Consider the following 22,541-nt stretch of genomic DNA (forward strand, 5'->3'; position numbering starts at 1 on the left):
CGAGATTTTCGCCAATTCACGTGAGGACTTAGAGGTTCATTGGTCGAAACGCCTGATCAGACCCACATGTGGCATGGGCGGGCTTGGTTCCAAGGGATTAAGAAGCCAGGGACAGCCTCGTCGCACTCCCCTTCCCGGCTAGGCAAAACCCAGTTTGCCTGCTTTTGTTTGCCAGGTCAAGTTTCTTGTCGACCTAGCTTCTCCCTGGCAATAGTTAGCTTCGGACTTTGCTGAACTCTACCGGCATGCCCCTCAGTCAGCCATCCTTGATGTGATAGCCAAAGGAAGGCAAATATTGCATGGCAACCGCAGCGCAGTCATAGCACAGCTGTTCACGACCGTTGATTCGCGCTGTTTGGCTTGACGAAAGAGTAATTGCTTCTCCCTTCGAACTTTGATGTGAATGCGCACTGGGTTGCTGGAAGGATGCGGAGCTGTTCCAGATAGGGAAGGGGCTAACCCCTGGCGAACAACGATTGCAACACCACATGCTCGCTGCTTGCTTCACAAACATCTCAGAGCTGGTTTTTTAATCACGTTGCTTCTCATCACTCTGCCTCTCTTTTCTCGCCGCTGCAAAGAATCCTATTCGGAGGAAATATTGCTTCTGTCAGCTCCCCTTTTGACTGAGAAGCCAACTAAACCTGGTATTGGTTAGACTCTTTTTTGTGTCACGATCCGACTCACAGCGCTCCCACAACCATGTTTTGGTAATTCAAGAAGAGTCCCATGTTAAGTCCGGAACACATCTTCACGCCCCTTCTTGCTGCACCCCGGCCGCCATAGCCCGCATCACGTCCCACTGTGAATGAGACTCTACCACGGCAGCGGGAGTGGACACTGCTGACTGCAAAAGCTAGAGTCCATTCGGTAATTACAACCCTAAACTCTTTGTTCGCCCCCAGCTTGTTCGCCACCCCCTGGTGCTAAACCAACGAGCCCCTGTCACATCTTACAGGTAGAGGTCAATTCTTATTTGACTGCTCCAACACAAAATTCGCTATCGCCCGGCGACCACAACTTCGATAGCTTGCTTCATTGTGGTAAGCCCCCGGGACAATGTGGTACTTGACTGAGATGCCAAGGTTTTCACAACGCTGTCGCAATGTCTCGGCTTGGTGGCGCGGGACTAATTCATCATTTTCGGCCACAACCATTTGAATTTTCACGCTCCTGCGTGTGGCGATTTTTTCCATGTTCGCCCAACTGTCAAGGTGAGTACGCAAAAATGGCCAGAGATAACGATAGGGCAACCATTTCTGTGGGTAAAGTGCTTCAAGCATGGCTCGTATGGAGATGAATGGCGTCTCGAGGATGAGCGAGTCAACTTTCGCTTTGTTTTCCCTCCCTGTGCTTGTTATCAGTCTGGCAGCCAAATTGGTAGCGAACCCAGCGCCGATACTTTGTCCCCAAAGAATTACCACTGGTCTTCCCTTGGTGGCACCATGGTTCTTGGTGTGAAGATCCACAACCCACCGTACGGCCGTCACAGTGTCGTCGTTGATGCCCCTCTCCGACGCGCGACCTTGTGATTTCCAAAAGCCCCGATAGCCGACAGCGACCATTGTGACCAGTGTTTGCTCTCTGGACGCATTTCGAATCTCTTGGAGCACCGCCGAGAGGGTTGGGAGGCGCGGTGGGGTTGAGGCTGCATTCCCTTGCATATAAAGCACATACACGTGCTTTTCTGGCATGCCCGCACCGGGCAGGCAGGGAGGAAAGGCAACGGCAAGTACCAGCTTTGTACCATCATCCGAGCGGATGTGCACCTCGTCCCACCGGATGCCCGCGCATTGCTTTGAGTAGTCCTGGATCTCTTCTCTACGAGTTCCAGGAGGCATCCCCGGCATAAAGATGATTCTATTCTGGAATATTATCATCATTAGGCATTTCCAAGTCCAGAGGGCTACCAGTAACCCCGTAAAGACAACGGGAGGCAGTAGGATTCTCCATGAGTGAAGTGGCCGGGCGAAAACTAGATGTGAACCGCCCGATTGGGCACGGAGTCCAAGCCGATAATGCCGCCGGGGCCTGCGGCACGGAGCTGAATGAAGGACTAGGTTCCCATGATTCCTTGAGCACGATAAGGATCCCCTTTTGGGTGTTATTCGGCGGGCTCGTAGAAGTGGGAGGCAGTTTGGTTGTTTGTGCATTTAGCTTTGCTGTATGTCGAAGTAGTCAGCCGAAAGCGGAGTGATATTATGCAGGATCGACGGATGGATGATACAAAGAAAAAAATATAAAAAAAAAGAGAGAGAGAGAGAGACTCGAAACCTTGACGTCTCCAAAAATTACAGGCTCAGTCGGTATGCCGGACAAATTATTTGGTGCAGGGTGAGTAGGGCTACAATAGGTAGGCTTGGTAGGTGATTAGGCTACATACGGTAATGCAGGTGAGCGGGACCCCTCACAGTATGAAGACAGTATATGATTGGCACACATACTCTACGCAAGTAACTACTCGTTGCTGGCTGCCTCGTGTTGAACATGTGGGTGTGGTGTCGATACCTGGTACCAACTATGCCTTGCTTCTCATTCGGATGGCATTTTGACATGTGCATGTGGAACTAAATAAACTAACTCGACTGTTTCCTTTTTTTTTCTGGTAAAACCTTCCGTCTCAACAAAAATTTCCGCGAAACATCAACGAACAACAAACTCTACCGGAGCTCTATCCCTGCATCTTAATCGAAGTTTAGCATTAGAGGGACGTCTCTTGGCTCATTTCGCAGGGCTGAAACTGATACCGTTTACCCCGCGCTGAAGTCATCCACACACACAGACACACACACCGCGCGAACGCGTTTTCTCCAAGCCCCAACACTCACACGTCATCACCGTGGCACTGCGAGTTTGTGTAATCCCACACAACTCTTGAACGCTTGCTCGGTTTCGTACCTTTCCACATAAGCCAAAACACGCCAGAGATATAAACTTCTCATACTTTCGAAATGTCTGATCCTCTTCCTGAGGACCACGGGCCACAGAAACAGGGTCGCGTTGAACTTGCAGAGTCAAAAGACGGCGAAATGGACCACAAGTCGGAGGACCAGCCCAGCCCGGGAATCCGGGACAGCAAGGGATGGGACGGGAAGCTCAGGTTTCCAAAGAACGCTGTTGTAGCCAACCCCGAAGCCTTGTCGGATGCTGAGTACTCTGACGATGAGAACGTCAACCCGGGCGATGTGATCCCCGCGGATGAAGGTAGCCCTGTGGTCTTCCCGGTCTGGTTACACTAGACTAACCGAATATCCTACTGACATGACTGCAAACTCGCGACAGATCTTCTCGACGGTGAACCATTAGACACGGAGGAACTCAACGCCACGCACTCTCGCATCCGAAGCATCCCGAGCCTCAAACTCGAGCGATTCAAGCAGGTTGTCAGCCTCTGCCTGCGTCAAAATGTCATACAAGAAATCGATGGACTTGCCTGCCTGGCTGGTACTTTACAAGAGCTCGACCTATACGACAATCTCATAACACACATCAAGGGACTGGGCGAGTTGAAGGCCCTCACATGGCTGGACCTGAGCTTCAACAAGATCAAGCGCATCGAGAACGTCAATCACTTGACGGAACTCACAGATTTATTTTTCGTCGCCAATAAGATCAGGACTATTGAAAACCTCGAGGGGCTGAACAAGCTGCGTATGCTGGAGCTTGGATCGAACCGGATCCGCGAGATGCAGAATCTCGATTCGCTCAAGGAGCTACAGGAGCTCTATGTAGCAAAGAACAAGATCACCCAGCTGACTGGATTGGCTGGGCTTCCAAAGCTCCGTCTCCTCAGCATACAATCCAACCGAATTCAAGACCTTTCGCCTCTAAAGGACGTCCATACGCTCGAAGAGCTATACATAACACACAACGCCCTGACCTCTCTGGAGGGGCTGGAGCACAACATAAACCTCAAGGTCCTGGACGTTTCAAACAACCAGATTTCCAGCCTGAAGGGCCTTGGGCCGCTGAAGGAACTGACCGACTTTTGGGCCAGCTACAACCAGATAGCCGACTTTGCCGAGGTTGAGAAGGAGCTCAAGGACAAGGAGAATCTCGAAACGGTATATTTAGAAGGCAATCCGCTGCAGCTTCGGGGCCCGGCTCTCTACAGGAACAAAGTACGGCTGGCTTTGCCCCAAGTGAAGCAGATTGATGCCAGTAAGTCCTCTTTTTATAGCCTCCTTGAAACACCAAAATCCTGCACACTAGCTAAATTTTGACGTCTAGCTTTTGTTCGCTGAGGTCTGTTTTGGCTTTCATTTCTCTTCGCAGTAAATACTACCCCTTTGTACCACTTTTTCTCCAAGACGCAGTCTCGGCAGTTTCATGTTTGAGCCGATGGATGATATACGAATAGACGACGACAACCCAGTGAATATTATTTCAGCTGCGTTTGTCACGGGGCACCTCCCAAAGCCCCATTGATGGCCTGGGTCGTTGGTTCAGGGGCCTACTGGCTTTTCATAACTCAAAAGATGTTCGGCACAACATGCTCATCACCATGCGTACTGTGCTGTGATGTCTGTTCCTCAGCACGTTTTACATTTTAAGATGCAGCCATGGGCGTCATAACGAGAGTGTCATATTTAACAAGCTTTCGGTTGATGCTATGAATGTACGACCAAAGTCTACAGGGACATGCTCAGTGGGCCCCGACGTATCTTGGCCACGATAATCCCAACACCCAAAATGCAAAGCTACCCCTAGACTGTGGGACTCGGATAGTTTTGCGCTTTGTTATGTGCATTCAACCAAAGATCCAGAGCTTGTCGGTGGAGAAGTACTGTACAAAAAGAGCTGGTCAGCAAACATGCGGAGAAGGGAGATACGAGCGAAGAGCAAGCAGGCAGTTATACTCACATTTGCGGGCTGGTTGAAGCGGATGCCCTTGTCAAGAGCCGAGATGGTCTTGATGTCGGAGTCCTCCATGTCCCAGCCGACAGCCTCAAAGTTGCTCTTCATGGTCTTCTCACGCGATGACTTGGGGATGACGGCGAGGCCACGCTGGGTGGCCCAGCGCAGAAGGACCTGTCCCGGGTCCTTGCCGTACTTCTCGGCCAGCTTGACGATGGTGGGCTCCTCAAGCAGCGGGGTCAGAGCCTCGGCGTGCTCCATGTTGAACTCCTTGAAGCTGGCAGGGCCAAAGGAAGAGTATGCAGTGACGACGATGCCCTCGGTCTTGCAGGCCTCGATGAGCCTCTGCTGGACCAAGTAGGGGTGGTGCTCGATCTGCAGGGTGGCGGGACGGATGCGGGCGTAGCGGAGCATGTCGTACAGCAGCTGGGCCTGGAAGTTGCTGACACCAATGGCCTTGCTCAGGCCGGCGTCAACGAGCTTCTCCATGGCGGTCCATGTCTCTTGGATGCTGGCCTTGCTGGGTCGAATCTCGGTGCCGGCGTCGTCGTAGTGCCAGCCCGGCGGGTAGCGGACCGAAGGGTCGACATACTCGAGGGCCACGGGGAAGTGGATCAGGTACAGGTCGAAGTATTCAATGCCCCAGTCGGCGAGCTGCTTCTTGACGATGGGCTCAACGCGCTCGCCGTCATGGAATGTGTTCCAGAGCTTGGAGACGATGAAGAGCTCCTCACGCTTGACGAGACCCTCATCGATAGCGCGCTTGACGCCCTGGCCGCACTCGACTTCATTGCCGTAGTCTATGTGTGTTGAAGCGTCCGGAGATTAGTGAATTGCCCATAGGGAAGATTGGATAAGTGGAGAATCTAGACGCTGAGGGTTCGATTGGGGGAGGAATGTAAGGGGCAGCTTGTGGCACACCACCATGATATTATCCCGGATAATCACGCGCCCATTACTGCGGGGTAATGGGACATATATCGCCGAGAGGCAAGTTTTTGGGGGATGGGATTTTGCGTTGGAGACGGCGCACTCACCACAGGCACCGTCGAACAGGCGGTATCCGGCCTTGATGGCGTTGTAGACCACGTCGGCGCAGACGCTGTTCTCGACCTTCCAGAGACCGAATCCGACCTGCGGCATGTCCAGGCCGTTGTTCAGCTTCATCGTTGGCGACGCCATGATTGCTGGGTTTCTGGGGTATCAAATCGGGTTGTACAAGTCAAGAAAACACAGATCTGGGGCCGGGTTGCAAATCAGTATTGAGGAACGATGACGTAGTGATGGGGAAAAGGTTAAGCAAACTCACTTCGAAGAGCAGATAGATACAGGTGAGATGAGGGGAAATAGGCAATTATATTCTCGTCAAAAAGGAAGGAGCAATAATACTAGAACCAGAATCAGGTTGCCCTCCTTCCTCATGGCTAGAAGGAGGGCGCGCGGGATTTATACAGACATAAAAACTCCGCAGTCCTGGATTCCCGCCTCACCACTATCTGCAAACCGTTAGGGTCCCCGATACTGTACAATGATCCATGTGGATGCGTTGCCCATCCCGACCGAAGTTTTACTGGGTATTGCCGATTGTATTAGGACTAGGCTAACCAGTGCCACCAATGCCTATAGCAATATGTGAAATCTTGGCTCCGCAATCTGCAGTGTCATTCATCACCAAGCCCAGCCCAAGGGGAATTGATGGATGCCAGGCGCACCAATGAGAAATTAAACCACGGCCGTTGAGGGACCCCACTGCCACTGGGAGGTTCTCTTTTGGTTCTTTGTTTTGTTCTGTTTTCTGATACAAAGGAATAGGTAGGTACCTTACTTGCATATTTTACCAGTATTTGCTCCGACGAAGAAGGAGGTAGTATCTATACACTTGCTGGACTCACCCTGTAACGAAATGTCATCATACATAATAGCCCGATCACAAATAAGTAAAGTGTCGGGCGTATCTCAGCAACCCGCTGCTACCGTAAAATAATGTTTGGCCTTTGTTTGTTAGCGGTTGAATTCACGCCCCGCATCAAGCGACACTCCGCGGCAGTTGAACCGTCGACCACTTTACTCGTACTTCAGCCGCCGAGTTTCTGCTTTTTAGGCTATTTTGGAGACCCTCTCCAAGGGAATCCTCACCCCACCTTTTCTTCCATGCACTGTACAACATCCGGCTAATAATGCAAATCTGCGCCTTGTGTTGCCACGCGGCTCTAGAATAGAGTGGGATCTCGGAAAGCCCTTCGCCCCTCTCTGCCTGCCTACCTAGACGACATGAGAGATAAAGAGTATGGCAAGAGGGAGAAGAAAAAGAAGAAAGCTATAGCACGTCACGAGACGCTTCAGCGGGTCAAGTCTTGCCGCGTCTGGCCACATCCGTTGGTCGGTTAACGGGCGAAAAGAGGACTGGTAAAAGTTTACCCAAGCGGACAGGCCAGCCAAGGAAAACAAAAACTCGAAAAAAAATAGGAAAACCAAGGAGCTACGGAGAAGTTAGAGTGCCTCGTCTCGTGGGGAAGCTCCCCGGCCGGACTCCGCTGATGACATAAATAGACCCCACCCCGGCGCCGATTGTCGGCATCTACCGACGGGTCCCGTCCCAGTTTGTAGTTGCTGCTCGGCTGCATCCTATGATGGACAGGTAGTTTTGTCACTAATTGTTTGGGAACAAAGAACCATAAACACAGCCAAAAAAGACTCGCTATGTTGACTATTATCTACTACTAGTTCTAATTACAAATCATAATTCTTGTATGAACACTGGCAATCGCCAGCCCCATTAATCGTCGGCCCAAGCACTGTCCCCTGGGAGTTGCGGCACTCGGGCACGTTCGGGCTGGAACCTTGGACCTGACTCATGGTGAACCTGTAGGGCCAAGGGGAGACTGCTGTCGTTGTCGACCCGGTTCCGTCGGTGTTGGGCAGCGGCACGTCCGTGATGCTCGGCGGGTAGGTCGCCCTCTGGCGCGTCCACAGCTCCACCTTGACCACGGTACTGTTGTACCAACAATCCGCCGTCCCGGGCAGTACTGTGGCCGTGCCGTTGGGCACCACGTACTCCTTGGCGATGGTCAGGTTGAACGTATACCGCTCCGTGTCCGTGTTGGCCTCGACGAGCGTCATGGGCAGATTGGAGAACTGCGGCAGCAGGGTCGCATTGCTCACGCTGCCTGCCGCCGACGACAGCTGGTAGGAGCTGCTGCCTGTCGACTCGATTGTCCACTCGAACGTCGCCGCCGACTGGCTGACCGTGGCCGAGCCGTACGTCGTGAAGGGGTAGCAGCCGAACACGGCCGGGTCGGACGTGCAGCTGGTCTGGACTGACATCAAAGCCGCCGTGAAGCTGTAAGTTCCTGCCGGGAACCGTTGCTTCGGTTTCGGGTTTGTATTCGCTGGGGGTGATGGCTGTGCCGACTGCGAAGGCCTAGGTGCAGCTGTAGGCGAAGCGCTAGGTAGATTTCCAGGGGACTGGCCCTCGCCCTGTTGACCTGCTATCGTGGGGCCGCTGCTCCGAGGAAGCAAACGTCAGTGGCACTGTTTTTAACCATTGACAGAAAAAAAAAGCAAAGAAAACTACCCACCTATTTCGCAACCCATAGCCAGTCCCCAACCCCAACACCAACAAGAACAAGATGAAGCCGACCGTGGCAAACACCACCTTCCTCCAGCCCCATCTGTCCAAGAACCGCACCCTCGGCGGCTCGTCGTCGTCATAGTCCTCGTACGGCCGGGCGGGCAGGGTCTGGTCCATGGCGACGCCGCCGTAGTCCGACTTGGACGTGTAAAAGGATCTGGCGTAGCCGGGCGACGACAGCAGCCCCTGCTCTTGGTTGTTGAGGTAGTCGGCGACGGCGGCAAAGGCGTTGCCGTCGAACCACAGTCCGTCTACCTCGGCGCCGCCTCTGCGGTACGACGGCGGCGGGATGGTTGGTGCGACGAGACGCGGTATCGCAGGGGGCACCACTTCCTCGTTCTCGTGGATGATGGGCAGCAGGCTCGGCAGCGTTGTGACGATCCTGTGCGGGAACATAACTGCGAGAGACAGGCTTTGTGTGTCAGGATCCTGTGTCTTTGTCTCCTCTTTTTTTTTCCCCTCTCTTCACAGCCACCCTTTCGTTTGACCCAAAAAGCCAAGACGCAAGCTGGGCAATGAGGGAGCAGATGAGGGAAAAACGAAGGGACTTACACAGACGATCCTAGGACAGAAAAACAAAAATATCAGGCGTTGGGAGAGGGAATCGAAGAGTGAGGAACAAAAAAGGAATAGAAAAAGAGGAGGCACCCGTCGGACTCTTATCGCAAGTCAATGCCCAACATCCTATACCCTGACATATGTCCTATACCCTTGGACACAGACACGCAAAGGTTCTACCACATTTGCGACCCGTTTTTGTGATTTACTTTGAATACTTGTGGGCTTCACTTTTCTATGGTCTCCAACATTGACCCCCTCAAGGAGAAAATAAGAAAAGCAACAAGCATCTGAGGCTTATATCAGATCTTGGTGCTGCATTTGGGGATCACCGACAAAACCAGCCGAGTGCCAAAGCGAGCCGCTAGTGGTGGTATATGTCCGTTGCCCCATCAGCCCTTGGGAGGACAAAGTGCATAAACGACGAACGCTAAGAGACGCAAGGGAACACCGAGCGCCTCCTCAGCAACGGCCAAAGGAATAAGCCAAGAATGAGATACCAGAAAAAGGAAATACCGGCATGGAAATAATCCATTCCTTTCAGCCCATATGCATGTACAAGTTTAAAAGTAGTAACTGGTGGCAACAGCAACAACACAGACATACAAACAACTCCGGCCCAGTCACATTACCATACTCCTCCCCTCAAAACAGCCCCCCTCTACACCTGTACGCCAGATGACGACAGACCATCGTCGCTGCTTGTCTTGTCCGTCTGCGCGGGCTGCTTCCCCTCCGCTTCTACGTACGGCGGCGGGCCCAAGACGTCACCGCCCTCTACCCAGACGCGGGCCAGCTCCTGCTCCACCTCTTGGTGGCGCTGCTTCCACTCCTCGACCTGCTCGAGTCGCTCGCGTAGCTCGTGCAGTTCCCTCTCCACGTTCATCTTCTCGCGCTCCGTACCGATGCGCTCGAGCGTCCACTCGTCGCCATTGTCGCCGAGGCCGAGCACGAGGTTATATGTGTGGTACTTCTTGAGCGATGCCCTGGTGGAAATAGTTACGAGAGCTGTGTAAAAAGAGAAAAAAAGGTTGCAAATATTAGCAAACAGCGATTATGTCTTGAGTAACAAGACAAGACTTACTTATTCCCTTCTCCTTGCACATCTCGTAGAGGTAGCCCTCGACATCGTTGGAGACGGCGCTGGTGCCCTCGTCGATAAATGCATACTGCGGCTCGTGGTAGAGAAGACGGGCGAAACCGACACGCTGCTTCTCTCCGCCGGACAAGACGTCCTTCCACTCCTTGCGCGTGTCCCAGCCGCCTTCGCGGTCCGGGAGGTATCCAAGCTTGGCCTCGTCGAGGACGCGCTTCAGGTGCGCTTCGTTCCTGCCCTTGCCGCGCATGTCGAGCTCGCCGTCGGGGTAGATGACCTGGTCGCGGAGCGTGCCGATGGACAGATACGGCCGCTGCGGGAGGAACATGATGCCGTCCTCGCCCGTGTTCTTCGGCCGGCTGACAAGACCGCGGTAGACGGGCCAGAGCCCGGCCAGGATGCGTGAGACGGCAGACTTGCCGACACCGTTGGCTCCAGAGATCTATGTGGGTTTGTTAGTCTTACCAGTTTTACTTTCTTCACATACGTGGTGAATAGTTCAAAACATACCAGCAAGTGTTCTCCGCGCCTCACAACAAGCGACAGAGACTCGATGAGCTCCTCACCACCCTGCGGCCACAACGCAGGCGCGACAACAGGGACGTGCTCGAGACGCACGCCGTCGAAGCCCTTTTGCATGGTTCCCTGAACATCTGACATCGAGTACAGCTCGTTGATGCGGCCGCGGGGGTAGTAGGCGTTGGCGTGCACACGGTGCAGCGTCGAGATCAGGCTGTAGACCCTGCTCGTATAGCCTGCAAGCTCCGAGAGGTCCTTAATCGAGTACATCATCCTGCCGCCGGCGTCAGCCAGCGACAACATGAGGCGCTTGTTAGTGATGAAGGCGCCCATGCGGCCGCGCTCCCTGTGACCTTCCTCACTGCCGGCAGCCATCTCGGCCGCGCCGCCGAGACCACCCCAGGCCGGGAGGAAGACGGGCAGGGAAGACAGCAGGTAGCCGTAGGCGGACCAGCTGTACTTGAGGATGAAGTCCTCGAGAATGTTGTATTTGATCTTGAGCATGTAGATGCCCTCCATCCAGTTCTTGAGCGACTTGAACTCGCGGTTCAGGAAGTGCTTCTCCATGTCGGCGCCACCGTAAAAGGCAACCTCCTCAGCGTTGGCAATGAGCCTTGCGTGCAGAGTCCTAAAGTCACCCTCCTTGCGGCCCTCGACTGCCTTGAGCTTACCAAATGGCGGCGACAGCTTGCGTAGGATCGTGGCCGTCAGGAAGTAGTTGCTCAACAGACCCGTCAAGGCGACGGGGCCTAACGAACGGTAGAGCTGGTAGTTGAAGAGACAGATGTCGACAAACGGCTTTCCTAATGACGAGTAGAGATTTGCCGCCGCGGCGCAGAATAATGTAAGATCCTGTGTGATGTACTGATCTGCGCCGTGGCCCACTCCGCCGTCTAGGTTGGGCAGTTTGTAGTAGTTGAGGTTGTCATTCAGGTATAAATCATGGATATACCGAGTCAACCTCGTCCGGAATGCAATGGAGACCTTTGACTCGAGGAATTTTATCATGGCATTGGTGTATGATGCAAAACCTCCCAGTCCGCACCACTATGTGCCGAGCATGTGCGGTCAGTATGACATTGGGTGCAGAGCATGACGCGTATGGGTTACGCGGGATGAAATAACGTACCTTGACAATTCCCCAGAGGAACTGTTTTCCATTTCCAGCAACCAAGTCCCTCACAATCTCACCGTCGAGGCGCGCAACAATCAGCGACAGGTACGTCCGTAGCATCAGAAACATGCCATGGCTGACCAGCAGACCAGCCTCCTTGCTAGACCAGCGGGGGATCATGATGCTCATGAGGCTTAGGAACTGGTGGAGGAAGGCCAGGTTCAGACCAGGCTTGGTCTGGGCGGCCGGGACGGAACCATCGGCCAGGCCCGAGACCCTCGGCGGGTTCAAAAACAGCCTCCTGTGCGCCTCAAACGTCAGGGGTTTGGTGCGCTGTATGACCACCTTTGATGTGCCGTCCTTGTAGGGGACGTAGATTGTGCGCGAGCCGTCCTTGTTGGACAGCCAACTGTTTGTGCGGACGAGCTTGCGGCCCGTCTCGCGCTCCTGCCGCCGCCGCCTCCACCATCGCCTACCCCCCGCGCCGGCGAGCACAATTGAAGCGACGAGTGCCAACGTTCCCAGCAGCCTGGTCGTGCGCGACGTCTTGCGCAAGCGAGTACTGATCATCTCCGTGTACTTGTCGAGGAAGGCGGCGATGGCTGCCTCGGCCGCCGAGTGGCGGAGAGTTGATTGTGCCGCCATCCCGGGAATGTGTGTATTTGGAATGCGCCTTTGGTGATGGTGCTAGCAGTCCATGGAGTGGTTACAAGGAAAGGCCGGGTGGGTTTGATCCGTTTCGTTGTCGTCGCCAATGTATGCTTTGTGTATATGATCGTCGTGTATTATGTTTGTGCTGTGTTGCGTCTCACGTAAAGATTGTGTTGTTGTATTGATGATGCTGATTTAGACTTATCGTCGGATTCGAGAGAGAACAAGAGACGTTTAGTCGTACACCACACTAGAAGTAGACTAGAGCTAGGTAAGGTAGCTAGATCAGCAGCAGCGGCAGCAGCACCTTTGCTCGAGTCGCTTAATTCACAGATGCACTCATCCGAACATCGATCGACTATCGAAGCACCGTGATCCAGCAAAGCGGTATCCGGCCGCTCGGCATAACTGGGATAAGCCGTTTGACTGTGCAGTTTTGGTCTGGGATTTGTTTGCCTTTATTTGCTTGAAACCGAACTAACCCACGTGAACAATGTACTTATTTCGTGTGCGTTGTTACGTTCAGATTCAGAATAGTTAAGGTAGGTAGGAAAGCTAGGTACCCGAGATGGCTTTGTCCAATTGATTTTCGAGACCTGTCCAAACCGAATTGTATCTGGGGGAGCAAAACATCCGTGATCTCTGGCATGTGACGCAAACTCCGTCAGCGGCTTTTCCCAGCCCACCTGCCTCTTTGCCTACCTTACCAAAGCCAGCTTTGCCTCGGGTCAAATCCCATGCACAGCGGGACACGACCCCGGCGCTTGCAGCCTGCCCCAGGCCCGCCCCCACACATTGCGCCAGGGCGCACCTTGCACCTTTTGTCACTTCTTCGCCAATTCCCCGTCGTACGGATACTGGTTCGTAGGTACGGGAATAGAAATCACGTGGCGTCAGCCTTCTTTTTCGTCTAATCTTTCACACCAAGAGTATTTGAGCACCATTGTTATAAGTAGTACATCTTTTGGTGATGATGAACCATTCACTGGAATCAAATCTGACATGTTGATAACTACAAAAGATCACTTCTGGTAGCGTTGGTAAAAAAAAAAAAAAAAAAAACAGGCACACCCATTATTCTACAACGATCATCATTGCAAAACGTGTACGACGAAAGACAGTACTCCCGTCCCAAGTCCGAGACATGTACCAAGTACCATGCGTGTATGAACATGCGACAGAAATTTCGATTATATCTCAAAAAACTACCGTCTCTGCTCCAGAGAGATGGTTTGCCATGTAAATAGGTACCTAATCTTTCCACATTTTGCAAGCGATTACCACAGTAACTTATCAGGAAAGCGTGGACTCTGATATTTGGATGCTTTGTATGTTCTGTAATCTCTTCTTTCCTCTCCTTTTTAGTTCTTCCCCCTTGCCCTCCAGTGTAGGTAGGGATACAGTCGGAGGTAAGGAGATGTGCCGATAGACTAAACTGCAAATAAGATCAAGAAAATGAAAAAAGCCAAAGGAAAAATGAGAAAGCTTGAAGTACACAAAGCAAAAGGAATAGAGAGATTACAAGAAGCTGAAACGTGCTCCCTGACAAGACAACCCCGCAGGCAGGGCGAGAGAGAAGACTTCCCGTCTGGAACACAGGGCAAGACTCTAACTTGTATATGTTTCAAGGGAAGAATAATCGATAGGCGAACAAGATAAAACTGGAGAAGCTGATGTCCCTGGGTGCCGTATCTGTGACCACCGCGACAAGAAAACAAATTCCATACAGCTCAGAGCGACGCTCAGTCCCTAGCCCTCATCCGACCTGGATTGAAGTAAAGTGGAAGCGAAGGCGGGCGCACAGCGTCGGCCACCAACTCTGCTCTGAGGCAGCGCGAAAACAAAGTCCTCGAGGCACCCCTCCAACTCCCGGCTTTTCTGTCCCTTTCCGCTCTTCCCCTTCGAGTTCGCCGGACACGCTCCAAAAGCTGTCGTAATATGTATAGGATATTAAACAGTAGAGCATCTACAGCAATCGGCAAAATTTCGTTTCAAACGCCTTCCGCTATGATGGGAACAAGTTCTGAGGTCTGCTGCAAAAGAAAAAAAACGGTAAAAGGAAAAGGGGCAAACAGACGAATAGTAATAAGGAAAACTTTGAGTTGACAGTGAGTGTTTTAGGACAAGGAATGGAAAAAAAAGTTGTTTTTAGGCCAGAGTGTTAATAAACAAATGAAAACGATATGGTATCAGAGTGTAACATCCAATACTAGGCTGACGTCCTGAACGTTGGACCCTGCCAGATCTTCCAAGACGGGTATCAAATCGAGGAGCTCGTTATCGTGCGCGTCCGAGAACCAACTGCTGATCGGTACGGCATGTTGAGGGTGGAAAATATAAGATGTGGGCGAGTTGTCGATGATAATTGTGTCCTTGAGATCTCTTCCAACTTGGGAGAGATCCTTGACATAGTTGCCTTGGTGGTTGTAACAGCTCTCGCGGAAAAGTCGGTGGTGAACGACATTGTGGATGTCAAGCTGGTCCAGAAGAGGATCGCCATACTGATGAAGAAGACTTGTTAGCGCATGCACCCATGGAAAAGAAAAGAAAAAACACGAGAACAGGCGGGCCTTGCGTGATTTTACTAACCTTTGACACTGATGCAGTAAACACGACAACCTCATAAAGCTCGCCAACACGCTTCATGAACTGGTCCACCCCTGGGCGCTTGATCACGTAAACATTGTGGTAGTTGCCTTCTATTTCGACTGGTATCGTGAAATCGGCCTGGTGAAGGATCTATGTCGTTGATAATGTCAGTATACATGCCGCATTTTTACTATTACCGGAGTGGGTAGCTCGCCGTACCTTGAAAGAACTATGAACCAGCGTCTCGTCGAGATCCAAAACTAAGCACTTCTTGCCCTTAAACCTGGGCTGAATGGGCGGCAGTAGATACTTTTGCTCTGGTGGCTCGGGGACAGCCGCTGGGATCATGTCATTGTCGGAGCTCGCAACGGGTTCCTCTGCTGCGTTAGAGCTGGGTATCGGTCCTGGTGGAGGCGGTGGGAGTTTTTGCTGGGCAGCTTCGACGCTTTGTTGTGCCACGTCGCCTTGGGAAGCACCTTCGTCCTGCATTTCAACATCCCCGTCTGTGTCCTGGGAAGGTGGCTGGGACTGTTGGGCAGAAGATTCGGGAATTCCTGATACCTGAGGTGGCTGAACTGTGACAACAGGGCCGCCACTTCCCACCAATGGCTGCTGCTTCGACTCGCTTTCGCGCTCTCCCACCGTAGACTGGTCCTGATTTGTTGTTGACGCAGAAACACGTTTCGTTCTTGACGAGTCGGATGTACTTTGGGTCGGCTGCGTCTGTTCCTTCTCGTACAAAGTCTTTGTCGGGGTCGCCTGGTCTGAGGGGGTCGCCGTCCTCCGGCTGGCAGTAGCTGGCCGGTTGGGAATCTTTTCAACCTTGTGGTTTGGAAGCGGGTGATCACCATTCTCCAGAGCGTTGGCGGTGTCCGGGACGCCGCAGCATCCAAAGAGGGATAACAGACCACCCTTCTTGCGTTTCTGAGACTGGGGAGGCGGCGAGCTAGGCTGCGAGTTCGCGGGCGTGTTCGTTTGGCTGTTGGCAACTCCTGAGTGGTTGCTCGATGCGCTTCCTCTCCGCCTGCGACCAAACTGGCTTCCCTTTGACTCCTTTGAATGCCCGTCCACGCTATCCCGGGATTCGCCGGTCGCCGCTCCACCGAGGCCGGTCGATGTGGAAGAGGGCTGCATCCTTTGCGACGATGACCTAGATGGTACGTTCAGGAGCCCACGACCCTTCCTTCCGCTTCCGCCGTCTTCGGGAGTAAGCGTCTCCTTTTCCTTTGAGCCGTGTGCCGTCGAATGTGCTTGTACGTCGGCGTCGCGAGACATGATTGGTCCTAGAGGCGTCGATGACATGTTAGAGGCCGTCCGAACGTTATGTAAATCTTGTCGGTAACGAAGTGACTGTTGGGCTGAAGCCAAATGTTGACTGTCCTCAGAGTCGGGTTGCAGGTTGCAGCAAGGCCCGACTTGCAGCTGCGCGCGGACGTCTATTTGGGTGTCATAGAGCGAGCGCACACATATCGGAAAACAAGGCAGGAAGCTAGCGATCGAAAGACTTGACCCTGACATTCACAGGCGCGTCTTTGTAATGCATCACGACGCGCACCCTTGGTTTCACTCACCTCAGATGTAAAGAAAAGGCTCAAGAGACCCCTAGGACCCAGGGAGCCAGGAACAGAAAAAGAAGAAAAATAAAATAAAAACAAGAAAGGGAAATGCGAGCCGCTTCGCACCCTGTGTCGACTACTCCCGTACCCTTTTGGCAGGTAGCTGGGGTGTCGCAGGCCTCGAAACGTGACAATCGGCAGCTCGCAAAATCGACGAAGAAGAAAAGACTCGGGAGCGATTTCTGCAGTTCGAAACGACGCACGAAGTGGACGCGTGGGCGATGGGCTGCAGTCAGGTTGTGCTGTTGAGAGATTGGCAAAAGGAGATTGGGTGGAGAATTGAAAGTCGATTCGAGACCTCGGACGGGGATCACACAGACAGGCAGGTTGGGGGCTAGCTGGCTTAGCACCTGTCTCTGTAGTGGCTGACGCACGGGAAGAGGAGAGAGGGGGCCGGCGGGAGAGATTTGCGATGCAAAATTGAAATGCTGAATCTAAAGAGGAGCAGTAAAAAAGGGCGGGAAAAAAAAAGAAAAGAAACCAACAAGAAAAAAAATTCAATTGTAGAATGGTAGGGTATCCCGTTGGATGAAAGTTGAAAGAGGAGAAGGCTGAAGATTCTGTGCTGGCCGGCTGCTGAATTGCGAGAGCTCAAGATTGACAAGCGAGATGATGCCGCACTCGACTTTATTTGTTAAGCCCAGGGAACCAGGACACAAAAGGAGAAGGGGCCCTGGACTGGGGATTCTCACTTTGCGGTCTGGGGTTGGATGGAATCCATCAAATCTATGTATGGTGTGAGTGGGTTTGCAGTGAAATTAATCTAGCTGTGCTAATCTAGGTAGGTAGGAGTAGAGGTACCCAAGCTGACGGCTGGCAGGCAAGCAGGTGGAAAGGTGACGGAGGTAACTGCTGTTAGTACACCCCGCTCAACCAACCTGGTAGGACCTAACGAAAACGACGCGGAATTAAGAACGATGTTCTTGATTGATTGATTCTCCTCTCCTCCGAGCGACGGCTTACAGCGATGACCCCCTACTGTACAGAATATCCGGCCCGTCGCCGCTGTGAGCCCCGACAAAGTGCCCACCCACCAGGCACCCACGATGCCGTACTTTTCGTACTGCACTCGCATACAGTACGTTGGGGGGGGGGGGGGGTACTTTTACATTAACCTACCCGAGGTACCTTTTTGCTCCTTTTCCCTCGTGAACTCACCCAAATAAGGGTTGCATCAAGACAACTGAGCCGTGCTCGTGCGCTCATTTGGGCTAGACTGGATCATCCACGTAACTGGCAAAAGAATGAATATAAAAAAAAATAAAAAAAAACCAAGCTTGGTTCGCCGTTTTTTCACCTTTGTGCAAGCCGACCCCTAGTCACGGCGCCTGCCAAAATCATCACCAAACCTAGACTCCACTCATCTCTCTATCCGGTCCCACTGACTGGCTGTTCCCCTACGCTACGCGGCCTGCGCCCAATCGCTACCTATTTATTAGCACGGGCAATGGCGCTGGGCTTGGATCTGTTGTAGTACGGTACGGTAGTGTCCTACCCGTAAACGGATGGCTTTCGATTGGCTTCTTGTGGAGGCGCCCTTTGTTTTCCTCGTCGATCTTAGCGACGCTGCAAACTTGGAGGGCGGAGAAACCCGTCGACAATAACAGCCATACCTACTGTACATCACCCAACCTCCGAGCATTCACAACTTCACAAAGCAACAAACCCCAGTCGACGATAGGTGTGCATATCTCCTGGCATCTCATCTACAAAAGGAGTAGCAATCATTACATACAGTACGTTGGTAAGGGGTGGGCCAGCCGAACAAGGACCGGTCCTGGACTGTCAGGGGTACGAGAAGAATGTCCAGCGGCTAGGTACAAATGTGATTGAAAGGGGCCGCAGCCAATTCAGTGAGAACAAAAAGTAGAATTGGTCCATGCACGCAGTGGCCAGGCTCCACTCCCCTTGGCATTCACTCTGCGACTCGCGTTGATTGGCCCCTTAGTCTCAAGTTTTGCCGCCGCGCGCTGTCCCGACTAGGATCAGGATTCTCCAATCATCAGACGAAATGCTTGCTGCACGGATCCACCTGGTTACTGAACTCCTCTTTTCTCCAAAAACTGCCAGCGACTCCTCATGAGTTTGTTGAATCACCATTGGATTGCAAAGAGATGATAGCTGTCCACTCTTGGATCATATCTCATCAGTCGAGTTCCAGCTTAGGGCATCATTTATCATCTACTTGATTCCAATCATTCACCCTGTCGAGCCTCACCTCTTTTTTTTTTTTTTTTTTTTTTTTTTTTTTTTTTTTACAGACTATATACAACCATCTTTTATTCCCGAAGCCTATACAGAAAGCTCCGCGGTGGCTGCAGATGCGATGTGTTCCTTGTAGGGTGCCAATGCCTTCTCCACCGTTCCATCGGGACCGCAGTACCGCTCGACAATAGATTGCGAGCAGCCAGTGAAAAGTGCAGGGTCAAGCATGGCATCAAGCTCGGCATGCACCGGCTTGAAATACTCGGTGTTTTTGATCCTCTCTAGCAGATCGTTGCTCTTGCCCTCCATCTTGACCGCATGCGACGCTTGGTGAGACAGAACCCTGATCTCTTCGTGGCATTCCTGTCGCGATGCACCTTGTGCAACCATCTTCATGATGATGTTCTCAGTTGCCATGAATGGAAGCTCCTGCATAACGCGGCTGCGGACTGTGGCGGGGTAGACGACCAGGCCGTCGGTCACGTTGTCGAGCGAGATCAGGATAGCGTCAGCAAGCAGGAACATCTCGGGAATGTCAATGCGACGGATGGCTGAGTCGTCCAGTGTGCGCTCCATCATCTGCACCTCAAATGTCTTGGTGAAGTTGACGGACAGCGTCGAAAGTTTGCGCCCGAGACTGGTAATGCGCTCGCTACGCATTGGGTTCCTCTGCAGACGGGCTATGTTAGCACTGCGTCCGTCGGCGAAAGTATGCCTATGGGCAGAAATGCTTACCTTGTACGCCATCGCGGACGACCCGATCTGGCCCGCCTCAAAAGGCTCCTCAATCTCCTTCCAATTGGCCAGATGCCTGATATCCAAGCCGATGCGCTCGGCTGTGGCGCCAAAAGCAGAAAGCGCGTTTGCGACACGGAGGTCGACCTTTCGAGTGTAAGTCTGAGTGGAGATGTCATAGACACCCTGAAAGCCGAGCTTCTTGCAAAGGATGTCATTGAGCTTGTTGACTTTAACCTCGTCCCCCTGGAAGAGCTCCATGAAGGATGCTTTGGTCCCCGTGGTTCCCTGGATACCACGCAGCTTGAGGGCGGAGAGGACGTGCTCTATATCCTCCAGATCCATGGTCAGCTCCTGGATCCATTGGCACACCCGCTTGCCGACTGTGATGAGCTGAGCTGGCTGGAGATGAGTGTAGCCGAGTGTCGGGAGGTCCTTGTACTTGAGGGCAAACTTCTGGAGATTGCTGATGACCTTCGCCAACTTGGGCAGAAGCAGCTCAAGGCCCTTCTTGATGAAGATGAGCTCTGCGTTGTCAGTCACATAGCAAGATGTGGCACCCAGATGGATGATACCGGCCGCGCCTGGAGCCTCCTTTCCGTATGCGTGTACGGCAGCCATAACATCATGGCGACGGATCTTCTCCTCAGCCTTGATCACCTCAAAGGCCTCGTCTGTTACATGGGCATGGGCCTTTAGCTCATCAATCTTTTCCTGGGTAACTTGGGGCAGTCCAAGTTCGTGTTCGGCCTCGGCGAGATGAATCCAGAGTTGCCTCCAGGTGTTGTTGCGGCTTCGAGGAGAGAACAGTGTGAGCATCTCCCGGCTGGCATATCTCATGCCCAGCGGGGTCTGGTAGCTATCATAGTCAGGCATTTTGTCTGGTAGAGAGTGTTCAGTTGCGAATAAGAGACAACTAGAATTGAGGACAAGATAAAGACCCGAAGCCTCGAGTGGAATATATGCTTGTGGTATTAAGCCAGAAATGAAGCCAGGTTTTATGACTAAGTATCAGTAAGTCTTGGACCATATAGTAGACAAAAGCAATCCTCCACTTGATGCAAATCAAGGCGCATGCAGGAAGGTTGACTATTTTTCTGCCGTTCACATTTTGGCGGGGGAGGGGGCTATGATAGTCGCAAGGGACTTTTTCACTCAGGCGGTGAAATCGCATTTCCAAAGTGGGTTCGAATTAAGTGGGGACACTCCATCGCGCCGAATTAATCAAGCGACCAAGGGCCTTAGACAAGGTACGTACCAAGGGGTAAGTAGGCTCAATCGTGTCCTCAATTCTGCGGATTAATTGATCAATTCCATCAGACGGCAAGTACGCGACCTCTTTTGAAGGCATTCATCTTACCAAACCTCACATATCACTCCGCCGTTACATTGGTTGATCGCCTCTCGACATTTTCTCACTTTAATATCTCCGCCCACACATCAAATCAGCATGGTTAGTCAAGCTTACTCTTGTGCAGTCACAGCGACGGTGCCAACAGCAATGAGTGCTGGCGCCCGTGCAGAAACACGTCGTGACGACACTCTCCTAACGCGCTCGTCTTCCATTCTAGTCTTCGCCCAGAGCCTCCTCGCCGGCCAACGCCCCGGCCGCCGCGACAGGTGCCAGCGTCAACCGTCCCTCGTCGCCGACGCCCCCCGGTGGTGCCCGCACTGCCATCCGCCGCAGGGCGGCCGCCGACCAGAAGGAGAAGATCGCCAATGCTCGGCCAAGCAGCACCCGCGCCGCCGGCGCCGGTGGTAGCAGCAGCACGATGCTGAGTATGTTAATATTCTATGCCGCCGTGGTTGTCGCGCACGATGCGCGTCCGATGGTGATAGGGGAAATATGGGGATAACCAAAGTGCTGACTGGGCTTTTTGCAATACAAAACAGGGCTCTACACCGACGAGTCGCCCGGTCTGAAGGTCGACCCCGTCGTTGTTCTCGTGCTTTCTCTCGTCTTCATTTTCAGCGTTGTTGCTCTTCACAGTAAGACTTCCATGGTCATTATCCTTCTACGGTGCGTTTGGGGGCTCTACTAACCTATGATCCTTCCCATCATCGCCAGTTATTGCCAAGATCACGCGCAAGTTCTCTAGCTAGAGAATCAAGTAATTTCATTGGTAGTTTTGGGGTCGGAGTTAAGAATCGCAATGGTTGGGTTCGTAGCGAGGCGGCGTGGGCTTACGTCTATGCACGCGCCAAGGGTATCGCGATGGTTTACTGAACAGTACCAATGACGAAGGCGTTTGTAACGCCAGGCATGTCGACCAGAATACTCGTTTCCATGTTGCTGGATGACGGTGGCAGGCAATGAGAGAAATGGTTCATCTCAGGGCCCGCATTTTTTTGGGCATCAGCTGCGGTAACTCGATTTCGTCTTGTTTGGGGTCTTCTCTTTTTTTTCGGCGAAATTATTATGTACAAAATACTCTGTCTACATAAGCGTCTTACTTGGGCGGAACAGGCTTGGTAGGAGTGGATATTCATGATGTGAACCGTCTGCCTCCTTTTAGAACTACCTGTTCTAGAACTAGTACGTGAGCAGCGTCCTGGTACTTGAAGTGACTTCCTCGCCAGTCGAGTAATCTGGACTCATTACTACCTTATATCGCTACCTAAGGTACCTACCTATAGGCCTATAGGTAGGTACTTAGGTACATTATAGACTTCACCTAATTATGTGTCAAGCCGTTAGACATAGCTCGGGTAAGCGCCCTCGAGAAGTACTCAGAATGCAGCACTGTTGGAAAGAGGGCTCTCACCCGTTTTGTACTGCCTTTGTCACCAGTTGGCTTGGGTTCACTATTCGTTGGAGAACCGCTGTGGCCCCTAGGGTCCACCCCACGTTGCGGGGGTGAGCCACAGCCACAGCCAACTACAGCCCGTATGTACTGTACTAATACGTGCAACAAGCAACGAAAATCTGTATGCACAGGCGACCCTGACAGCCTCAATGATTGTCAGGTC

At 52.5% G+C, this 22,541-nt stretch overlaps 8 protein-coding genes across 8 annotated transcripts; 2 read left to right on the forward strand and 6 right to left on the reverse strand.

Annotated features, from left to right (window-relative positions):
- Window positions 1–965: 965 nt before the first annotated feature.
- MGG_03650 (BEM46 family protein) lies at window positions 966–2,489 on the reverse strand (the record flags this gene model as incomplete). The annotated part of the gene is made up of 2 exons (XM_003716190.1): window positions 966–1,865; window positions 2,445–2,489. 2 exons carry the CDS (start codon window positions 2,487–2,489, stop codon window positions 966–968), a joined length of 945 nt encoding a protein of 314 aa, XP_003716238.1.
- Window positions 2,490–2,499: 10 nt separating this feature from the next.
- On the forward strand, window positions 2,500–6,663 carry MGG_03649 (protein phosphatase 1 regulatory subunit SDS22). Its single transcript, XM_003716191.1, has 3 exons — window positions 2,500–3,204; window positions 3,283–4,161; window positions 4,231–6,663. The coding sequence occupies exons 1-3, from the start codon at window positions 2,952–2,954 to the stop codon at window positions 4,242–4,244; spliced, it is 1,146 nt and encodes a 381-aa protein (XP_003716239.1). The 5' UTR covers window positions 2,500–2,951; the 3' UTR covers window positions 4,245–6,663.
- On the reverse strand, window positions 4,529–6,713 carry MGG_03648 (NAD(P)H-dependent D-xylose reductase xyl1). The gene is made up of 4 exons (XM_003716192.1): window positions 6,167–6,713; window positions 5,895–6,095; window positions 4,864–5,657; window positions 4,529–4,786 (listed from the first exon to the last, which is right to left on the reverse strand). The coding sequence occupies exons 2-4, from the start codon at window positions 6,037–6,039 to the stop codon at window positions 4,751–4,753; spliced, it is 975 nt and encodes a 324-aa protein (XP_003716240.1). The 5' UTR covers window positions 6,040–6,095; window positions 6,167–6,713; the 3' UTR covers window positions 4,529–4,750.
- Window positions 6,714–7,587: 874 nt separating this feature from the next.
- MGG_17053 (uncharacterized protein) lies at window positions 7,588–9,163 on the reverse strand (the record flags this gene model as incomplete). The annotated part of the gene is made up of 3 exons (XM_003716193.1): window positions 9,041–9,163; window positions 8,436–8,886; window positions 7,588–8,359 (listed from the first exon to the last, which is right to left on the reverse strand). The coding sequence occupies exons 2-3, from the start codon at window positions 8,882–8,884 to the stop codon at window positions 7,588–7,590; spliced, it is 1,221 nt and encodes a 406-aa protein (XP_003716241.1). The 5' UTR covers window positions 8,885–8,886; window positions 9,041–9,163.
- Window positions 9,152–13,062, reverse strand: MGG_17054 (uncharacterized protein). The gene is made up of 4 exons (XM_003716194.1): window positions 11,791–13,062; window positions 10,653–11,708; window positions 10,131–10,584; window positions 9,152–10,054 (listed from the first exon to the last, which is right to left on the reverse strand). Exons 1-4 carry the CDS (start codon window positions 12,418–12,420, stop codon window positions 9,708–9,710), a joined length of 2,487 nt encoding a protein of 828 aa, XP_003716242.1. The 5' UTR covers window positions 12,421–13,062; the 3' UTR covers window positions 9,152–9,707.
- Window positions 13,063–13,535: 473 nt separating this feature from the next.
- On the reverse strand, window positions 13,536–17,389 carry MGG_03646 (serine/threonine-protein phosphatase dullard). The gene is made up of 4 exons (XM_003716195.1): window positions 16,587–17,389; window positions 15,235–16,298; window positions 15,016–15,165; window positions 13,536–14,927 (listed from the first exon to the last, which is right to left on the reverse strand). The coding sequence occupies exons 2-4, from the start codon at window positions 16,288–16,290 to the stop codon at window positions 14,616–14,618; spliced, it is 1,518 nt and encodes a 505-aa protein (XP_003716243.1). The 5' UTR covers window positions 16,291–16,298; window positions 16,587–17,389; the 3' UTR covers window positions 13,536–14,615.
- Window positions 17,390–18,348: 959 nt separating this feature from the next.
- On the reverse strand, window positions 18,349–20,680 carry MGG_03645 (adenylosuccinate lyase). Its single transcript, XM_003716196.1, has 2 exons — window positions 19,572–20,680; window positions 18,349–19,505 (listed from the first exon to the last, which is right to left on the reverse strand). The coding sequence occupies exons 1-2, from the start codon at window positions 20,445–20,447 to the stop codon at window positions 18,924–18,926; spliced, it is 1,458 nt and encodes a 485-aa protein (XP_003716244.1). The 5' UTR covers window positions 20,448–20,680; the 3' UTR covers window positions 18,349–18,923.
- A 341-nt stretch (window positions 20,681–21,021) lies between these two features.
- Window positions 21,022–22,407, forward strand: MGG_03644 (uncharacterized protein; the record flags this gene model as incomplete). The annotated part of the gene is made up of 6 exons (XM_003716197.1): window positions 21,022–21,024; window positions 21,143–21,350; window positions 21,465–21,591; window positions 21,699–21,732; window positions 22,263–22,280; window positions 22,363–22,407. The coding sequence occupies 6 exons, from the start codon at window positions 21,022–21,024 to the stop codon at window positions 22,405–22,407; spliced, it is 435 nt and encodes a 144-aa protein (XP_003716245.1).
- Window positions 22,408–22,541: the final 134 nt, after the last annotated feature.

This window comes from Pyricularia oryzae, chromosome 4, assembly GCF_000002495.2.
Source record: "Pyricularia oryzae 70-15 chromosome 4, whole genome shotgun sequence".
In the NCBI taxonomy this organism is placed as follows: Eukaryota; Fungi; Ascomycota; class Sordariomycetes; order Magnaporthales; family Pyriculariaceae; genus Pyricularia; species Pyricularia oryzae.

Coding starts and splice junctions, on each gene's coding strand:
- MGG_03645 (XM_003716196.1), bottom strand. CDS start 20,447: ATGCCTGACTATGATAGCTACCAGACCCCGCTGGGCATGAGATATGCC. Junction 19,506..19,571: donor CGTCCGCGATGGCGTACAAG/GTAAGCATTTCT, acceptor GCCCGTCTGCAG/AGGAACCCAATGCGTAGCGA.
- MGG_03646 (XM_003716195.1), bottom strand. CDS start 16,290: ATGTCTCGCGACGCCGACGTACAAGCACATTCGACGGCACACGGCTCA. Junction 15,166..15,234: donor TGGTTCATAGTTCTTTCAAG/GTACGGCGAGCT, acceptor TCAACGACATAG/ATCCTTCACCAGGCCGATTT. Junction 14,928..15,015: donor TTACTGCATCAGTGTCAAAG/GTTAGTAAAATC, acceptor CTTCTTCATCAG/TATGGCGATCCTCTTCTGGA.
- MGG_17054 (XM_003716194.1), bottom strand. CDS start 12,420: ATGGCGGCACAATCAACTCTCCGCCACTCGGCGGCCGAGGCAGCCATC. Junction 10,585..10,652: donor GGCGCGGAGAACACTTGCTG/GTATGTTTTGAA, acceptor AAACCCACATAG/ATCTCTGGAGCCAACGGTGT. Junction 10,055..10,130: donor GTGCAAGGAGAAGGGAATAA/GTAAGTCTTGTC, acceptor CTTTTTACACAG/CTCTCGTAACTATTTCCACC.
- MGG_03648 (XM_003716192.1), bottom strand. CDS start 6,039: ATGGCGTCGCCAACGATGAAGCTGAACAACGGCCTGGACATGCCGCAG. Junction 5,658..5,894: donor CCTGTTCGACGGTGCCTGTG/GTGAGTGCGCCG, acceptor CAACACACATAG/ACTACGGCAATGAAGTCGAG. Junction 4,787..4,863: donor GCTTCAACCAGCCCGCAAAT/GTGAGTATAACT, acceptor CTTTTTGTACAG/TACTTCTCCACCGACAAGCT.
- MGG_03649 (XM_003716191.1), top strand. CDS start 2,952: ATGTCTGATCCTCTTCCTGAGGACCACGGGCCACAGAAACAGGGTCGC. Junction 3,205..3,282: donor TGTGATCCCCGCGGATGAAG/GTAGCCCTGTGG, acceptor AACTCGCGACAG/ATCTTCTCGACGGTGAACCA.